At 50.6% G+C, this 18708-nt stretch overlaps 1 protein-coding gene across 1 annotated transcript in view; it reads left to right on the top strand.

Moving 5' to 3' along the window:
• Nucleotides 1-18708, top strand: part of ATP2C2 (ATPase secretory pathway Ca2+ transporting 2) — a gene marked incomplete at both ends in the record, with an annotated part of 75543 nt that overhangs the window by 38637 nt on the left and 18198 nt on the right. Inside the window, 7 exons of the mRNA XM_082862469.1 lie at nt 1237-1272; nt 1377-1438; nt 5285-5393; nt 10002-10151; nt 10238-10306; nt 10639-10714; nt 14875-14941. Coding sequence (XP_082718595.1) covers nt 1237-1272; nt 1377-1438; nt 5285-5393; nt 10002-10151; nt 10238-10306; nt 10639-10714; nt 14875-14941 — 569 coding nt within the window. The remainder of the gene's footprint in view (nt 1-1236; nt 1273-1376; nt 1439-5284; nt 5394-10001; nt 10152-10237; nt 10307-10638; nt 10715-14874; nt 14942-18708) is intronic.

Raw genomic sequence — 18708 nt, 5'->3', positions numbered from 1 at the left:
GTGCACCCCGTGGGGGGCAGTGCCCCGAGGGGCTTGCTGAGTCTGTGCTTGTCTTTGTTATGCAAGGAAAAAAGAGTTTGGCTGTAGATTTTTTTAGAAAAAGAAAACACAACAGAAAGAAAGGACAGGAAATCCACATCCTTCTCTACCCCCAAATAGGGCGTCCTGGTTCCCTGGCCGTCGCTCTCTTGGCGGTTACGCTGGTGGCTTCTGGTTCTTTGCCGTCAGGAACAATGTTGTAATGCACTCCTCCCCTGTGACCCGTGGGTGGAATTGCCGGATCCTGGCTGTGTGCGCAGTACAAAGAATAATTGCTCGGGGACTTCCCCGGCGGTCCACTGGTTAAGACTCTGCGCTTCCACCGCAGGGGACGTGGGTTCAATCCCTGGTCAGGGAACTAAGATCCCACATCCTGTGTGGTGTGTCCAAAAAAACAAAAACAAAACAAAACAAGAATCATTGTTCGTAATCATTACACAGAGAGAACCGTTGGGCACCTTTAAAAAAAATGTTTTTTTAAATTTTAAAAATCAGCCGTTTTAAAGTGAATAGTTCAGGGACATTTACTCCATTCACAATGTTGTGCCACCACCACCTCTGTCTAGTTCCAAAATGTTTTCCTCACCCTAAAAGAGATCCCGTACCCATTACGCAGACGCTCTCCTCCCCCGCCCCCCCCAACCAGCCCCTTGAAACCACCATCGCTTTCTGTCCCCACGGATTTACCTGTTCTGGGTAGTTCCTATAAATGGACTCATACAGTACGTGACCTTCTAAATGTGGCTCTGAACATATTCAGATGACTTTTGTTCCTGCCTCCTTCTATCTGTCAAGTGCCGTCTTTTAAAATACAAAAACAGACTCCTTCCGTGCAGTGGAATTCGACGCTTCTGTTCGAAAGCCTGAGGCTAGGTCCGCATCTTCTGATGTGGACTGATGTTTATTAGGTGCTGTTGAGATATAAACGATTACCTCTGTACTAGCTGATCCTGTGTTGTACGTGTATCTATGCTGAAAAATCTAGAAGGATCACCCCCAGATGTGAACCTCTAGGTGGCAGAATTGGAGGTGATTTTCTGGCTCGTCTGTTTTCTAAATTTCTGCACAGTGTTCTTATTTTGCAAGAAAAAAGGAAATAATATTTTGCAGGACGATGCCCCCTCCTTGCCTCCCCTGGGCTCGTTCGCCTGCTCGTTGGGCAGCTGGGTGTTAACGTCCCTCCCGTTTGCCCCCTAGGCCGTGCTAATGGTGGTCACCGTCGCCTTCATCCAGGTGTGTAATGTGTGTCCTGAAGTCCTGGGCGGGGTCCCCTGGGCTGATGGGAGCTCTGCGGAAGCCTCACTCTTAAACACCACGTTTCCCATGCTTCCTACCAGGAGTACAGGTCAGAGAAATCTCTGGAAGAGCTGACCAAGCTGGTGCCTCCCGAATGTAACTGGTAAGTCAGAGACCCCCCTGGGACTCTTTGGTTCCTCAGAGGAGCCAGTGGGCTGGTGAGTTTGACAAAAAGTTTGGCAATATTTATATCCTTTGTAATGTGATATGGGAGAAGCATGTCTCACTGGGGGTTAGGAAACCTGGTCTCTCTGCCCCGCCAGCCGATTGCTACGTGTCTTTGGGTGCGTCGTTCAACCTCTCTGGGCCTCCCCTGTCACTGGTGTCGAATCAGGGTGCCCAGCCTGGGGGCCACGGGTGACGGGAGTGGCTTTGGGGACAGGGTGGCCCACAAAACCTGTGATGAAGTGTGCCAAAATATGTGCATTTTTCCTAGGGAGGCATTCGGAATTTTCACTGGATTCTCAAAGGGGGGCTCGGAAGAGGCTGAGAGGCGGGGCTTGAAGGAGCTGAGGCATCAGAACTCTGGCTGAAGGGGGTGGACAGCTCAGTAATGAACTGCGGTCATTTGCTCAGCTGCCCGCCAGCCTCTTTCCTGCCCGGACATTCCTGCTTTGCCATTTGGTTATCACACAGCCCTCCCCAGAGACATTTAAAAAGGAAAAAAGAAAGACGAAAATGTCTCCCCATTCCTCCTGGGCCTGTCTGCTTAGCGCCGTGCAGTGCCATAGGACTTTCTGGAATGTTCTGTCATGTGTGCTGCCTGGGACGGCATCACTAGTCCCATATGGCTACTGAGGACTTCACCCGAGGAACTGAAGTCTTCACTTTATTTAACTTGAATTCAAATAGCCTCACAGGCTAGTGGTTGCAGTCTCGGACAGCTCAGCGTAGAGGATGTTCAGGGGCTGCCGCCATGGGTAAAGGGAGCCGCAGAGGCAGAAGGGAGAAGGTTTGTTTTTGTTTTTTAATTAATTAATGTATTTATTTATTTTTGGCTGTGTTGGGTTTTCGTTGCTGCGCGCGGGCTTTCTCTAGTTGCGGCGAGCGGGGGCTGCTCTTCATTGCGGTGCGCAGGCTTCTCACTGCGGTGGCTTCTCTTGTTGCAGAGAACGGGCTCTAGGCGCGCGGGCTCAGTAGTTGTGGCGCGCGGGCTCAGTAGTTGTGGCTTGTGGGCTCTAGAGAGCAGTCTCAGTAGTTGTGGCGCACAGGCTTAGTTGCTCCATGGCATGTGGGATCTTCCCAGACCAGGGCTCGAACCCGTATCCCCTGCATTGGCAGGCAGGTTCTTAACCACTGCGCCACCAGGGAAGCCCCGGGAGAATGTTTTAGGCTTGATTTTTTTTGTCCATTTAATTTTTTAGTGTATCAGTAATGCCTGTGTTATTTTCCCTGTAAAAATGAAACTCTTTTGGAAAAGGCCCAGGTCTTCTCCCTTACCACTGCTAGCATCAGCTGAGGTTGTTTTAAAGTCACGTGTCTTTCCCAAATAGACATTGTTGCTCAAAAGAAAGTAACTGAAAGTATCTCGTGATCTGAGGTACTTTGGAAGGATTTAAACATACAGTAACTCTCTATTACCTGAAGGATAATTTGGGGGAAAGAACCTTAACGTGTATTTGGCAAAAGGGAGCGTAGGGCTGGCGGGTAGAAAAATCTAGTGAGACAGAGTTCCGCCTCTCATGGAAACAGCAAGCAGAGAGTATGTGTGTGCGCGCACATGTGTGTCTGCATGTGTGTGTGTGAGAACAGGCAGAGAGTAATGAGTAACAAAATAGAGACCAGAAGAGCACGATGTGAAAGCATGAGAGAGGATGAGTCAATTCCAGAAGGTTCATCAGGGGGCAGTAAAAACGTCTGGGCCTAATGATTGGATGAACAAGGCTGTCAGAAATCCAGACGTGTGATGTGTGACGTAATCCTATAAGCAGACGGAAGCATCTATGATTTAAACGGCTTGATGAGCTGATCTTAAGTTTAAATATCAAGTCTTGGCCTTTTGGATGAATAGTGTGCATTATTGATGTCCCTGGAAGTCACTTCTGAAAGATATTTTTATTTTCAAGAGCAGCGGAGGCGGACAGGCTGGTAGTGTTGAAAGAGCACTGAAGGGACACAGCCTCACTCCCCGAGTCCCTGAGACCCGTGGCACAAATCGGGAACAGCATCTGCCCTGCAGACACTTCCTACATTACCTCCATCCTTTATGCATTCACTAAATACTTACTAAGCACCTACTGTGTGCAGGGAGATATTGTCCCAGGCGAAGCGATGGGAAGGCCCTGGGCTTCGGGGCGCTCACATTTCTAACAGGGGAGCCAGATGATGAAGTGAAGGATGAGATGATTTTGGAATGTGGCAGGTGCATTAAAGCCAAAAAGACCCCCTGAAACCCAAAGCCGCACAAAAATTAGAAGGAAGAGAACCTCACGGAGATGCGGTAGTGACGAGGGGAGGTGTGGGAACTACCTTAAATAACTGGCTGGCAGCCCACCCTGATCTGACATTTAAGGAGGAGCTGACCTTTAGGTTGAGGACTGAGAAACAGCAGGAGCCAGCCATGGGAAGAGCTGAGGGAAGAGCAGATGTATATCTGATAGGCACTCTTGGATACAAAACCCAGAAAATTCAGCTGTGCAAACCACAAGGAAATTGTGTTGTCTTATGGTAAGGGATCTGAGCAGGGGGGGTGGGGGGGATGGTGGGGTTAGTTAATTCAAGATGGTACCAAGGACCTGGTGCCTTTTATCCTCAGCTTGTTAGCTTTGTTCTTGGGCCAGCTTCCCTCATGATCCCAAAATGGCTGCCAGAGCTCCGGGCATCACAGCCAGGTATAAAAAGGTCCAACAGAAGAAGAGGCCATCTATGTGTGTGTGTGTGTGTGTGTGTGTGTGTGTGTGTGTGTGTGTGTGTGTGTACAGAGTGAAAAAAACTTACTCTCAAGCCCCCAGGAAATATCCACTCCTGTCTCTTAGGCCAGTATTGTAGATCATGCCTGTCCCTATGCCGGTCCTGGCAGGCGCTGGGATCACCCTGATGGTCTCAGCCACTCAGGACCCACCCGCTAGAGCACTGCGCAGTGGGGAGAAGGGCGGTACCTGAATAAGATTGAATTCTGTTAACAGGGAAGAGGGGAATGTCTGCTCCAGCATTCCAGGTCAGCAAAGACCTTGAGACTAGAAGGAGTTGGGTGCATTCGGGGGCGGGGTGACAGGAGGCAGGGCCTCTGGGTTTGACTCCAAGGTCACTGGAGACGGTTGGAGTAGGAGGAAGTTGTGATCCGATTTTGTGCATTAAGAGCTCTCTGGTTGCCACGTACAGGATGAATTGAAGGAGGCCGGAGGTGGGGTGGGCACAGGTCCATCTGGGAGGCTCCTGCCATGTCGGGCAAGGGGCAGTGTGTGGTGGGATCCCAGTGGGAGCCCATGCACAGAAGCACATCGTGTCTAATGGCAGACGGCAGATGGCCGTGAGGAACGGTCCAGGCCCTGTGGGAGGGGGTGTCCCCAGCTTCTCGAGCACTTAAGATGCTCCGCCCAGCTTTGGCAAGCCTCTGCCATCCCTGAGGTCCCGAGCCGGGCTCTGCACACCAGAGTGCTGTGTCCTCTGAGGACAGAAGTGCCGCTAGCTGCCAGCTTCATTAAGGAATCGCTTCCCTAGAGCAGCAGAAGCGTCTGGAGGCCGTGTGGCCCAGCCTTGTTTCCAGGCAGAGTGAACAGTAGTCACCCCACTTTTCAAATGAGGCTCAGGGTCTCCTAGAAGCCATACACTTTCCCAAAAGTCTTTTGGGATAGATGAATTTAAAAAATAATAAAACCGTAAAGGCACAAGGGTTTGTCCATAAGGGAAAGAGAAAGTGTGTTTCTGTAATCTTTGCTCAAGGTTATGAAAGTGCCTAAAAATGAGATGTCAACATGGGTGCTTTTGCTTTTTCCCATTTCAAACACAGCATAAGAGAAGGAAAACTCCATCATCTTCTTGCTCGAGACCTGGTGCCTGGAGACATCGTGTCTCTCTCTATCGGAGACCGGATCCCTGCAGACATCCGCCTCACAGAGGTGAGGGGCCCCAGACCCTGGGTCCAGGGGCCATGCAGACACTTAGCTTCTCAGAGGCAGGCGTTCTCTCTGTCTCGTGCACCACACAGACACAGGCATGTGTGCACACAAACAGGAAGTTAGCAAGCGAGCTCATTTTAAGCATAAACCTCCTCCAATGGCATTTCACAAATTATTTCTTCTCATTTAAGTATAAGCCTAACAAACTGTGGTTATGTGATTTTTCTAGTTTACAGGAAACTGCAGTGGCAATTAAACCAGGGTGGGGCTGAGGAATGAGGGAAAAGTTGCTTCTGGAAACGGCCACACTGATGTCGGAGAGAAACGCTATCTGACTGCTTAATCACGAGGATGGGAACAACCGGTACAGCCATAAATAGTAGCGCAAGATTTTACAAGAGCGCAGTTGGGGACATCGGGTGTGGGGCAAGCTCTGTCCCCAACCTTTGTGGGTCTCAGGGTGTCACAGCTTCACAGAACATTTCCTGAGGCTCTCCGAGATACATTTGATTCTCGAGAAAAGCTTAAATCAAGTTCAGAGGGATCCGTCGATGGGAGTAATCTATTTTATGATCCCTGGAATACTTAAGAATATCAGCCTGATTTATTTATTTAAGGAGGACATGTTCTCAGGATGCACAGCAGGCTGTTTGCAGGGTGGCCTGGAGCGGGGGGGATGGAGAGAGGCAAAGAGGCTGGCAGCTAACCCCCGGGAGCTGTGTTTACAGCATCCTGAGACAGTCTTTGAAGTAGAGGCAGAGGCCAGAGGGCACCCAGGCTTTCAAGCCCTTCTGCCCCTGGCTTTCAGATCTCCAGGCGGGGCAGGTGGGTCCCATTAGAGGAACCATCGTCCAGTGGCCAAGCCCCACGTGCAGGAAGGCTGGGGAAGCCAATGTGACGTTGTCCATGCCTCCCCTAGGGGTGGGCTCTGCCCCACAGTGTGAGGGAGTCCCCAGGTACGGGGTGGGGAGTCCACATGCTGATAGGGAGGATACGCGTATACTACAGGCTCTCCAGAGAGGCAGTGTTGCCGAGTGGTTAGTGCCCTGGGATGGGGCATTAGCCAGATCCTGTCATTCATAAGCTGGGTGACCTGGAGCGAGTTGCTTACCTTCTCTTTGCCTCGGTTTCCTCATCTATCCAAGCGGTTATTGTTTATTCCCGCCTCGTGGGGTTCTCCTGAAGCTGAAACGCTAAGACCTGCTGCCTGCTCGTGCAGCGCCTGATGGGGGGACAGAGTCACAAATATCTGCAGTTGATTTTACTGTTGATCAGTACCAGGCTCTACAACAGTTCTTTGAAACAATTTTTTAAACCCCAAATGCCTCCTTTCCTACTTCAGCTGGTTTTCTTCCTGCCCCGCTTCTGTCAAGTTAAATTGTGCCTGGTCATTGCCACCACGAGGACTTTTTTCAAGGCTGCCAGCCGCCAACACTCTACAGATTTCCTTTTTTGTCCTTTTGCAACTCCAGTGAACAATCAATAGCTTTGTTTACTCACAGTGGAATATTCTTCTCCACTATTAAGCTCTTAATTAGTTCCAGTTAACCACATTAAGCTATTAATTGGTTCCCTTGCATCTTTCAGCCTCCAGAGGCCGCCCGCATTCCTGGGCTTGTGGCCTCAAATTGCTCCAACCGCTGCTTCTGTCTTTGTACTTCCTTCTCTCAGACACTTCTCTGATCCTCCTCTTAAAAGGACCCTTGTGATGACATTTAGGCCCCATCAGGATCATCCAGGGTAATCTCCGCATCGCAGGGTCCTTAATTCAGTCACATCTGCAAAGGCTGTTTTGCCATTAAGGTAACACTTTCACGTGTTCCAAGGATTAGGACTTGGGTGTCTTTGGGGGATCGGATGGTCGGGGGCTATTACTCAGCCCAGCACACTCAAAGCCCTCCTCTAAGCCTCTCTGCCCTCCCTCCCTGCCTCAGGGCACCCCTCCCCATATCCTCATCACTCATTCAGTTAACCAATATTTCTTGAGCACCTACTATGTGCCAGGAACTGTGCTGCGTGCTGAGGAGGCAGTGGAGAAAACAGACGAGATCTCTGTGCTCATGGGTTTATTGCCCAGAGTAACACACAAACCACATCTACTCATGACAGGTAACGATTGCTGCAGGGGCTTGAGGGAGAAGCCCCGGGAACTCTGGGTTTCCCAAACAGGACAGACTTGCCTGGCCCGACGCAGTCACAGAGGGCTTCCTGGAGGCAGTGGCTTTTGAGCCGTCCTGGAATGGACGTGAATCAGCTGTTCTAGGCAGAGGAGGCCCAAGCTGTATGCCCAGCCCTGACTTAGAAGCCAGGCGCATTGATGCTTTCAACTGCCTGCAGTGTGTCTTCACTCAGGAGGGCCATTTCTGCCGCCAGAACCCACTTTCCACCAGCATGACTTACAGCCTTTCTCATTCCTGAGGTCTCAACTCACTGTCCCCTTCTCACTGGCCTCCCCTGACCCGTCTCCTGAGGCATCACCGCCCCCCCCCCTGCCCTGGGTACCTGCTGCTCTTTCCAATGTCTGTTTGCTTTCATGTTTATTGCCAGTCCCTCCACAAAGGCAGGGCTTTTGTCTGTCTCGGCCCTGCTGGATTCCCAGGGCCCAGAAGAATGCCTGGCCCCTCGTAGGAGATGGATGGACAGATGGACAGATTGCCCTCCTGCATTACAGTACGTCCAGACCCACACCCACCTCCGCACCTGCGTCCCCTTCCCTTCCCAGCCCCGCGCCCCATTCTTCCTGCTTCTCTGGCCATCTGCCTTCAGAGAGGCACCTTTGTCTCATCTCTCTCTTCGTTTCCTCTTTTTAAGAAAAACAGACTTTATTTTTTAGAGCCATTTTAGATTTACAGAAACATTGAGAAGATAGTTGAGAGGATTCCCATAGATCCCACACCCTTTCCTGCAATGTCAGCATCGTAAATTAGTAGGGTACCTTTGTTCCAATTAATGAACCAATCGAGGCACGTTACTATTAACTAAGTCCATACTTTTACCAGATTGCCTTAGTTCTTCCCTAATGCCCTGTTGTTGCTGTTCCAGGGCCCCACGTTACATTTAGTCATCATGTCTCTTTAGGCTCCTCTGGGCTGTGACAGTTGCTCAGACTCTCCTTGTTTTTCATGACCTTGACAGTTTTGAGGAGGGCTGGTCAGGTATTTTGTAGAATGTGCCGCAATCGGGACTTGTCTGATTAGACTTTTTTTTTTTTTTTTTTTTTTTTTTTGCGGTACGCGGGCCTCTCACTGCTGTGGCCTCTCCCGCTGCGGAGCACAGGCTCCGGACGCGCAGGCTCAGCGGCCACGGCTCGCGCGCCCAGCCGCTCCGCGGCATGTGGGATCTTCCCGGACCGGGGCACGAACCCGCGTCCCCTGCATCGGCAGGCGGACTCTCAACCACTGCGCCACCAGGGAAGCCCTCTTTTTTGCTTAAATGAGAAGGTCCTTAGGGGCAGAGCCCACCCTGATGCCTTGCATGTCCTCGGTGGTACCTGGCACAGTTCTGGCCACAGGAGACTCACCTCTTGAATGATACCTACTGGGCCTGTGGTCAGTTTTGCAAGGTGGTTAAGAGTGCAGTTTCTGGAGCCATCGCCTTGGTTCAGACCTCTGCTCTGCCACTAACTAGCTGTGTAAACTTGAGCACATTTCTTGATCAGTCCATGCCTCAGTTACCCCAAATGTAGAGGAGAAAATAATAGCATCTTTCATGGAGTCTGTGAGGATTGAGAGATTAGCCTTGTGTGGGACTACCCTCGTGGCACAGTGATTAAGAATCCACCTGCCAATTCAGGCGACACGGGTTTGAGCCCTGGTCCAGGAAGATCCCACATGCCGCGGAGTGGCTGGGCCCGTGCGCCACAGCTACTGAGCTTGTGAGCCGCAACGACTGAGCCCACGTGCCACAACTACTGAAGCCCGCGTGCCTACAGCCCGTGCTCCACAACAAGAGAAGCCACCGCAATGAGAAGCCCGCGCACCGCAACCAAGAGTAGCCCCCGCTCACTGCAACTAGAGAAAGCCTGCGCGCAGCAACAAAGACCCAATGCAGCCAAAGATAAAAAATAAATTAAGAAAAAAAGAGATAAGCCTTGTGAAGTGTTCCGCGCCTGGCCTGGCGCATGGTAGGTGTTCTGGAAGTGTCACCCTGGAAACATCTGGGTGTGTGTGCGTATCTGTGCCCGAGTATGTGTTTTGGGTGTTGACATGACCTTAGGCTGTCACTGCACAACACGGCTCAGTGCTACTCAGACTACACAGATTGTACGGGACCTTCCAAGGCGGGTGGGATGTGGAGTGTTAGGGGAAAGACAGGATGCTCTGAGAGGGCTGTTCTAATTTAACCATTTTTTAAAATATTAAAATTTAGAATAATGTTAAAATAGGATATGAGACCTTTATGCTTTCTGAAAGGGGCTGTACATTCAAAGCTTTTCTGTTTCCTGGAGGCATCTGAGGCTGCGTTCTGATCCTCGCTTCCTGCTTTCAGCACTTTCCTGTTTGCTGTCTGCTGGCGATGACACTAAGATGCTAGACACCGTTCTGGGCTTTGAACACCGGCTCACAGATGGGAGGGTGGGTGCCACGCCTTCTCGCTTTGCCCCCCCAGGTCACAGACCTCCTGGTGGACGAGTCCAGTTTCACGGGAGAAGCCGAGCCGAGCAGCAAGACGGACACCCCGCTGACGGGCGGGGGCGACCTCACCACCCTGAGCAACATCGTCTTCATGGGGACCCTGGTGCAGTACGGGAAGGGACAGGTAAGCCCCGGGTGCCTGGGGGCCCCGGTCTCCGTCATCTGCAGGCTTTCAGCCTCAGAACTCAGGCTCCTCTCTCCTGTACGCAGGGCGTCGTGATCGGCACAGGAGAAAGATCCCAGTTCGGAGAAGTGTTTAAGATGATGCAGGCTGAAGAGGTGAGGGCAGTGGGGCTCTGGGTTTGTGGAAGCTGGGGTTTGAGAGGATTCTCAGCTGGTGACACCAGCCCTGCCTGCTCCTTAGGAATAAGGATGATATGATTAACGTGAGTACCCTTTTTCAAATTTTTTTCTTTTAAAACATTTATTCGGATTTTTGTCAAGATAACTTACGGTGACATGCGCAGATCTGAAACGTAGCAGTCAGTGAAGTTTTATATATGTGTCCTTGTGTAATCGTCACTCAGCTTAAGACATTAAAAAATCCAGGCAGAAACTGGGGGACGCTGCTGGGGTCTCATCTAACAAACCCATTGTTCTCATCCTTTCAGACGCCTAAAACTCCTCTACAAAAAAGCATGGACAAACTGGGGAAGCAATTGACACTTTTCTCATTCGGCATAATTGGTGGGTGAAGCAATTTCTGCACGGGGTCCCAGAGGGGATGGGGTGTGTGGAGGGAGCCGTCCAGAGCACCCACAGCTGTTTCTCAAATACCCTGCTACTCACCTGGGTGAGAATTGGGGTTTGGGATCAGAGGTTCTTGGACAGTAACAAGAGGTTTCTCTATCAGAACAAGCTAATGGCTGTAACAAGCAGCCCCCGCATTTTAATGGCCTAACGTGGTCAAAATCTATTTCTTGCCCACACCACAGTCCATGGGCATGTTCCTGGTGAAATGGCTTTCCTGGATAGCTCACCTCCAAACACTGACTCGGGATCCCAGGCCCCTACCGTATTGTTGCTCTGCCTTCCTGCAGGTCCTGGGAGGTGGGCCATAATTCTAGGTAGCCAGCAGGTAGGGAAAGAGAGAATATGGAGGCTTGTGGGGGAAAATTTTTAAGGCAGGGACCAGGAAGTGATGTCATCAATTTTGCCTATTCTCGATTGGCTGGAATGAAGTCACATGGCCTACCTAACTGCAGAGGAGACTGGGAAATGTAGTCTGGTGGTGCACCCAGCCATGTTTCTATTCTACTAAGCAGGTTGTGCCTGGGCTTGTGCGTCTTGGCCTTTGGCAACACACCAAACAGCATCCACAGATGCTGCAGAGCTAAATTCAGGTCTTACTCCTGAAGATCCCCGTGGGGCTGCCCTGGTCCCTTCACCTGCTCCTTCCTGCTGTCTCCAGCTCTGGTTTTGAGTCTGTGTCCTTTGTTCCCAGCTTTCACGATCAACCAGTGCCTGGGCCGCTGTAGATTCTCAATAAATGTTGGTTGAATGAATGAGTGAATAAAGAAACAAACCAACCAACCACTGCTCATAGCATGAGCAGTGATGGGAGGAAGTACTAGAGAATCTGGCTAAACTGCAGAGCCAGTAATGTTCTTGGGAGAAACATCTGTCCCTCCTAGCAGCAGTTTTGTTGTGCTTCTGGGCATCTAGGTGCAATTCATTCATTTAGTGAGTATCTTATGACATGCTAGACCCTGTGATAGGTCTGGAGCCACCAAGATGAGTCAGACACAGCTTGTGCCCTTTGAAGAACCCCAGGGAAATAGGAGAGAGACGCCTGAACAAATATGAAATGTGAAGGCAGCAGTTAATTTTGCATGGGAGAGTTGGGAAGGCTCCCAGGAGGAAGTGACATTAAGTTGGGTCTTGCAGGATGGGTAGGAGTTTGCCAAGTGAAAAAAAAAAAAAAAAAAGAGATTGGGAATTCCAGACAGAGGAAAGGGTAGATTCAAAGGCATGGAAGGTATCTCCCACTCCTTCACAACTTGTAAGAGGTGGTAAATTTAGCAAAGTGTTAAGAGGGTATGGTCTTAAGTCAAAGCTCTGAATTCTGTCATGCTGGGGACAGACCTGCCCACCCTTTCCTCCCTGGCCACCCCATCCCAACCTTCTAGTATCCAGTTTCCAAATGTCAACTTTGGATTTAGTGCTCAGACTTTGCTCAGTCAGTAGTTTTACTGTTTTCACGTAGCTCTATGTCCTCTTCCCTCCTCTCCACCCTATTTTGTCCTGGAGCAGTTATGGAAAATGGGTTTTATCTTAACCTGCCAGGTCTGATCCCGGCTAAGGGGGCTCTGTGCTTGTGAGAGGATTTGGAGTCCATGCTCGGGCTTGGTGGCAGAGAACTGTGATGGATTAGCGATGTCTGTCCTGGACGCAGGCGGGGAAAGTGGCTCTGCATCGCCGTTCACCTGCCATCCTCGGGGTTACATTGATCAGGCTTTTGGGCTAGAATGGATGCCCACGTGGCCCCAGCTGGCCAGAGGACCCTTTTACACTCTGGAGCAGGGGATGGAAACTATGACTCCCAGGCCAAATCGGGTTTGCCACCTTGCTCACAAGCCGAGAATTTTTTTTACATTTTTAAATGACTGAAAAAAATAGAAAGAAGAAGAATATGTTATGACATTAAAGTTATATATATGAGATTCAAATTTCAGTGTTCACACATCTGTTTTATGGGCACACGGCCACACCCATTCACGTATTATCTATAGCTGCTTGCACACTGCAGTGGCCAAGCTGAGTTGTAACAGACCATATGGCCCATAGAGCCGATGCTGTTTACTATCTGATCTGTTATATGAAGACCTTTCCACCACCTGCTCTAGACATTGGGGTTGCCAGAAGGAGACTGGGCCGTAATAATGGCCCCAAGAGCAAATACCAAGTAGATGTGCTTCAAGGCACATTGTCAAATAGATGCTCTTAGCAGGCCTTTCCACAAGATGAAATTTGTTTTAAAAAAAAAAATCCAAGTCAGAGGTCCTGCACGGTCATTGCCTCGTATAAGCCATTATTCCTCAAGTTAAATGAGAAAGTAAATTAGCATGTCCATGGCCAGGCCCCTGATACCATTCAGACGTGTTTTCTTTTTAATAAATATTTGAAGAATTGCTCTGGCAGAGTGGGAATTCTGAACCCTCAGAGGGTCCAAGGAGGAGATTCCGGGGAACAGCGAGCTCCAGCGGAAAGCGGTGTTTGCCCCTTTCCATGGTATCAGTAGTCACAGCCGCCCATTTCAAGCTACCAGTGCAAAGTTACTGAACGTGGATTTGGGAAGAAATGAGCACAGTCAGCTCTTGTGAGCCCCCGGGGAACAAGCTCAGCCTCCTACTGCAGGGAGGCCCCCAGGGTAGGGGCGGGTCCTGGTGGGTGCGACCTGCACCTATTTTTAATAGAGTTCCCTCCCACCCAGTCTTTTGCAACTGGGTTCATTTGGATTGCAGCTAAGATTTTATTTGACTACTGAAGCCTGTTGCTAATCATAGTATGAAAATACGGACTTCCCTGGTGGTGCAGCGGTTAAGAATCCGCCTGCCAATGCAGGGGACACGGGTTGAAGCCCCGGTCCGGGAAGATCCCACATGCCGCGGAGCAACTAAGCCTGTGCGCCACAACTACTGAGCCTGCGCTCTAGAGCCCCCGAGCCACAGCTACTGAAGCCCGCGCGCCTTGAGCCCGTGTTCCACAACAAGAGAAGCCACTGCGATGAAAGCCACCGCACCGCAATGAAGACCCAACGCAGCCAAAAATAAATGAATTAATTAGAAAGATACATAGTATGAAAATAGCCCCTAATAAATCAGATCTTCTGACCCCCCTATTCCCAACACACACACACACATGCACACCGCTACTACCCAGCAGAAAACTTGCACTGACTCCCCTTTCCCTGCAAAACAAAGCTGGTGCTTTTTAGCAAATCTCCCAGGACGTGTCAACAGGCGACTCCTCTCACCTCACACATTTTTCCCTTCACCCGTCTGGTAACCGTGGCCCCAGCAGTTCATGACTGGGTGCTACTGTGGCCAGGAGCCATGCTAAGCACTCCAAGTGCATTGTCACATCTTACATCCTGAAACAAGTCCTTGAGGAAGACACGGTCATTGTACCCACTTTGCAGGTGAGGAAACTGAGGCCACGCCTGGCGGACCCTGAACTTTTCCCCATTGTCAGAACATCTCAGCACTATCACGGGTCCCAGCGACTCATGCCACTCCTGTGCCTGGAGGGTGCATCTCTGACTGACTGTGTGTCCCATGCATAGCACAGTGCCTGGCGTTTAGAAGACGTTGGGTCAATGATTGACGAAGGAGAAAAATGGAAAAAGGAATGTATTTAATCATGAACACGCAGGATAAAGTCAGTCAAGAGACAGCGGCCGATCTGTGCATCACGGGAGCACAGCAGACACCTTGGGGCAAGTCCTGGGGGCGTGCAGCCCATGGGAACTTGTGGAATAAAACAGAAATGTTGACAACAGCCCCAAATAAACGGGTTGGCTGTTTCTTTCTTTTACTTGAGCTGGCTTGATCTTCTCCTGAAAAAGTAAAGCCCTCCTCTTTCTCGTAGGCAGGGGAGTTGTTTCTTAAAAAGAGAAAGGGGAGAGGTGGCATGTGTTTGAGGTTATTCATAATCGTCCTGTGTCTATATTACTGGAAACTCTTTAAGGAAATGAGTTTGGAATGCCTTCGTCCTTTGGAGGACAAACTCGTGCGTGTGTGTGTGCGTGTGTGCGCGTGTGTGTGTGTGCGCGCGCGCGTGTGTGTGCACGTGTGTGCGTGCGTGTGTGTGTACATACATACGTGTATGTTTTTATCTCCTCCCAGGCCTGATCATGTTCACGGGCTGGCTGCAAGGGAAGCATCTCCTCAGCATGTTCACCATCGGGGTCAGGTAAGGGCGCTGGGCCATCCCCCCCTCGTCTGTGTACAAGAGAAGGTGGGGAGATTGGGGGGCAGGAATGGCGTGGGGAAGATGCAGCCCTTCCCCCTAAGCCACAGTCTCCCCGTAGCACACTGTCTGGCAGGTGGGTGCCCAGCGAATGTCTGCAAAAGGAAGGAAAGCTGACGATTCGGAGTCCCTGTCACTGTCCCCCTGGCCCGTGGGTTTGGGTCTTCCTGGCTGAGCGCGGACTCCAGAGCCAGCCAACCCACGTTTAGATTCTGCCTTTGCCACTTGCTAGCCATGCGGCCCCGGCCCAGCGTCTTCATTTACTGGTCCTTCTTTTCCTCCTCTGTAAACGGGTGTGATGTCAGCCCTCCGAGGGGCGCGGTGAGGATGCCCCGGGTGCCCTGCGCAGGTGCCTGCGGCCACGCGGAACGCGCAGTGGGTGCGTGTTCTCATTACGCACTTGGAACTCGGCCCTTGATTTAAGGAGGCGGCTGCAGGAGAGGACAGAGACCGTGCAGCCGAGGCCACACGGCTGACTGCGGGGCTGGGGATCGGGGCCCTGACTTTAAGCCCCGGGAATCTTCCCTTCCCCGACCTGGTGGTGCTCGTCAGTGACCGCCCCACCCTGGGTCCCAGTGGAGAAGCAGAGGCAGACAGGCGAAGGCAGGCTCTGTGCAGGGGCGTGAAGTTGCCACAGCTTTTCCACGGCTGCTCGGGGACACGGGGTGCTGGGGATTGTCCCTAATGGGGCATGTCGCAGCGGAAGGGCAGCCGGTAATCCGGGACGTGGAGGACCCACGTCAGGTCCCTCATGGTTTCCTCAGGGTGACGCCCCCTTGTGGTGTTGTCTGTAAGATGGTCAGGTGTTACGTGGAAGATTAATGTCGGTGAGCGAAAACACATACTTAGTACCTCAAACCCACGATGTAAACAAACTTAGGTGCCCGTCAAGTAGTGAACAGATAAACAGCATACAGTGGGATACTATTCAGCCACGAGAAGGAGGGAAGCCAGTGGGGGCAGGGTAAGCTGGCAGGAAGTGAGAGAGTGGCACGGACATATATACACCACCAAATGTAAAATAGCTAGCTGGTGGGAAGCAGGTGCACAGCACAGGGAGATCAGCGCGGTGCTTTGTGACCGCCTGGAGGGGTGGGATGGGGGGGTGGGAGGGAGACGCAAGAGGGAGGGCATATGGGGACATATGTATACGTACAGCTGACTCACTTTGTTGTATAGCAGAAACTAACACAACATTGTAAAGCAATTATATTCCAATAAAGATATTTAAAAAAAAGAGTGAAGCACTGACACGTGCTACGGTGTGGATGCCATAGAAACATGAGGCTAAGAGAAGGAAACCAGACAGAAATGGCCACATACCATGTGACTTTGTTTCTATGAAATGCCCCAAACACGCAAATCCATACAGACGGAACGTAGATTAGTGGCTGCCAGGGACGGGGGTCAGGGAACGAGGAGGGACCCCAACAGTTATGGGGTTTCTTCTGGGGGTGATGAAAAGGCTCTAAAAGTGATTGTAGTGATAGTTATACAACTCTGAATATAAAACCACTGAATTATATACTTTGAAAGGGCGAAACTTACGGTACGTGAATTACATCTCAATAAAGAAAACATAAAGCAGGTAATTAGGAAAGCTGTTATTACCAGGATCCTTGGATCCTTTCTAATTTATATATAAAAAGTGAACTGTTTGCAGACAGCCACGTTGTAACTGTCATTACAGTAAATTACAGTGACGCGCCTCACAATGGCTCGGGGCATCCCAGTGTAGGACAGAGGCTGCGGGGAGCTGCTTCCCACAGGGCCGGCCAGCGTGGGCCAGAGAACCTTGCGTTAGGGGGTTGAGTGTACACGTCTCTGGTACAGAGTCAAGCCTGTCTGTGTAAAAATGAGTGGACACCATTACCTGGCAATTAGCAATAGAAGAAATTCAAATGCAGGTCTTGTAAAATTCCAAATGCCTCCCTTTTTAAAATTGAAGTATAGTTGATTTACAATGTTGTGTTAATTTCTGCTGTACAGCAAAGTGATTCAGTTGTACATATATATATACATTCTTTCAACTGCGTCATTGCCCTGTGTCAATGCCCTGTGTGCATTGAGAGGCAGGCCAGCAAAATGCACCTGCGGGCAGGTGTGTACCTATTATTCCGTGACTATTTTGTGACTGAATGGAAACTGGAAAAGTCTGTGTCTGGTTTTAGAAGCTCTGCCATTCCTTAACAAACAAAATCTCATTAATGCCAACTCCTGGGGACATGAAAAAGGAAAAGGAAAAGTTGGTTTAAAGACTATTATGCAGTTAGAATATTATGTGACAAAAACCATAAAAGCAAGATACAAATGGCAAACATTTGGAAAACGCCATCTCAGACTAATTCTGAGTATAAAAAGAAAAGATACCCTAACAGCAATTGTCTTTAGGTTTTCACTTTATATAAGCTATCAATAAATGGATTGATACCAGGGCTTGGGTCTTCCCCCCAAACTCTTTGGAACCATGAAAATCAGGCCATTGTGCTGTACAGATGTTCCTGCTGGATTTCAGGTCTTTTCCCTGAAACACACCAGATCATTATCGTCACATTTGGGTGGTGGCCACAGCAGACGGCTTGCAGAGCTCTAGATACAGAGCCCAACGCGTTCTTTTGAGTGGACGAGGTCATGATCTCAAGTCGAGCGGGGGTTTCCTGACTTTATATCCTGAGCTACATGCCGTGAATGGTATAAAGGAAAATAGGACCCAGAGCTTTCATTGGCCGTTTATCCTTCCATGTCAGTGTCGGAGTGTTGACCAGCTAGGTGAGGCGGTTCTAGAATCTTCGAGAATGTGAAGGGGGCACAGCCAGGGTCTGCTGATGCCGAGTGGAGGAGGGGGAAGGACTCAGGAGGAGCAGGTGACCTCGCTCATCGAGGCACAGCTCCGAGAGGCAGGCCGGTCTCCGTTTCACAGATGGAGACGCTGAGGGTTAGGCCGACACATCTGCCTGTAGTTACAGGATCAGGGAGTGGAGGAGACAGACTGCAGACCCCACGATTCTGATCCAAAGCCAGGGTCCGGCTCAGTGCCCCTGGCCACCTCCCGGGCAGGGCGGGGACTCTCCCTACCCTCCCCGGCCATGGCGCTTGGTTTGCTTATTTGCCCCACACATGTTTCTTGAGCACCTGTTTACTATGTACTTGCATCGTCCAGTGCTGATGGAGCTGGACCACGGAGTCTGCAGGCTGGTGGGGAAAGTAAACGTGAACAATTTAAGTGAATATTAGCAAAATAATCACAACTTATGATCAAAGCTACAAAGGAAACGATGGTTGAGAGAGATTAAAAGGGAGGCGGGAAGGGATGTGGCCGGAAAAGGGGGCCGGGAGAGGTTTCGCTGAGGAGTTGAAGCTGGAGAGATGTTGCTAAGGGTGGGCGGGGCGTTCAGGCAGGGGAATGGCAGGGGCAAAGGCGCGGAGGCGGAGTGAGCCTAACGCATCTGTGGAAGCAGCGGGGAGGCTGTGGTCGGGCTGGGTGATAAGACCAGACGGTAGGGTAGATGACGGGGCTGATCACGCGGAAACTCATGGGCCCCTTTTCCTCTGAATTCTAATCACATCCTCAGAACCCTTCTCAACACGCTGTGCCAGGCCATCTCTACTATTCTTTTGGAGCAGAGAGATGAAAAGTGTTGGCCATTCTTGGAATGGTGATGGGAGGTGTGAACCCTGGCTTGCTCTGAGGAGGGAGGGGGGAAGAGGGA

Source organism: Leucopleurus acutus (assembly GCF_964270905.1).
Source record: "Leucopleurus acutus genome assembly, chromosome: 20".
NCBI lineage: Eukaryota > Metazoa > Chordata > Mammalia > Artiodactyla > Delphinidae > Leucopleurus > Leucopleurus acutus.
This window is presented reverse-complemented; position numbering and strand designations above follow the sequence as displayed.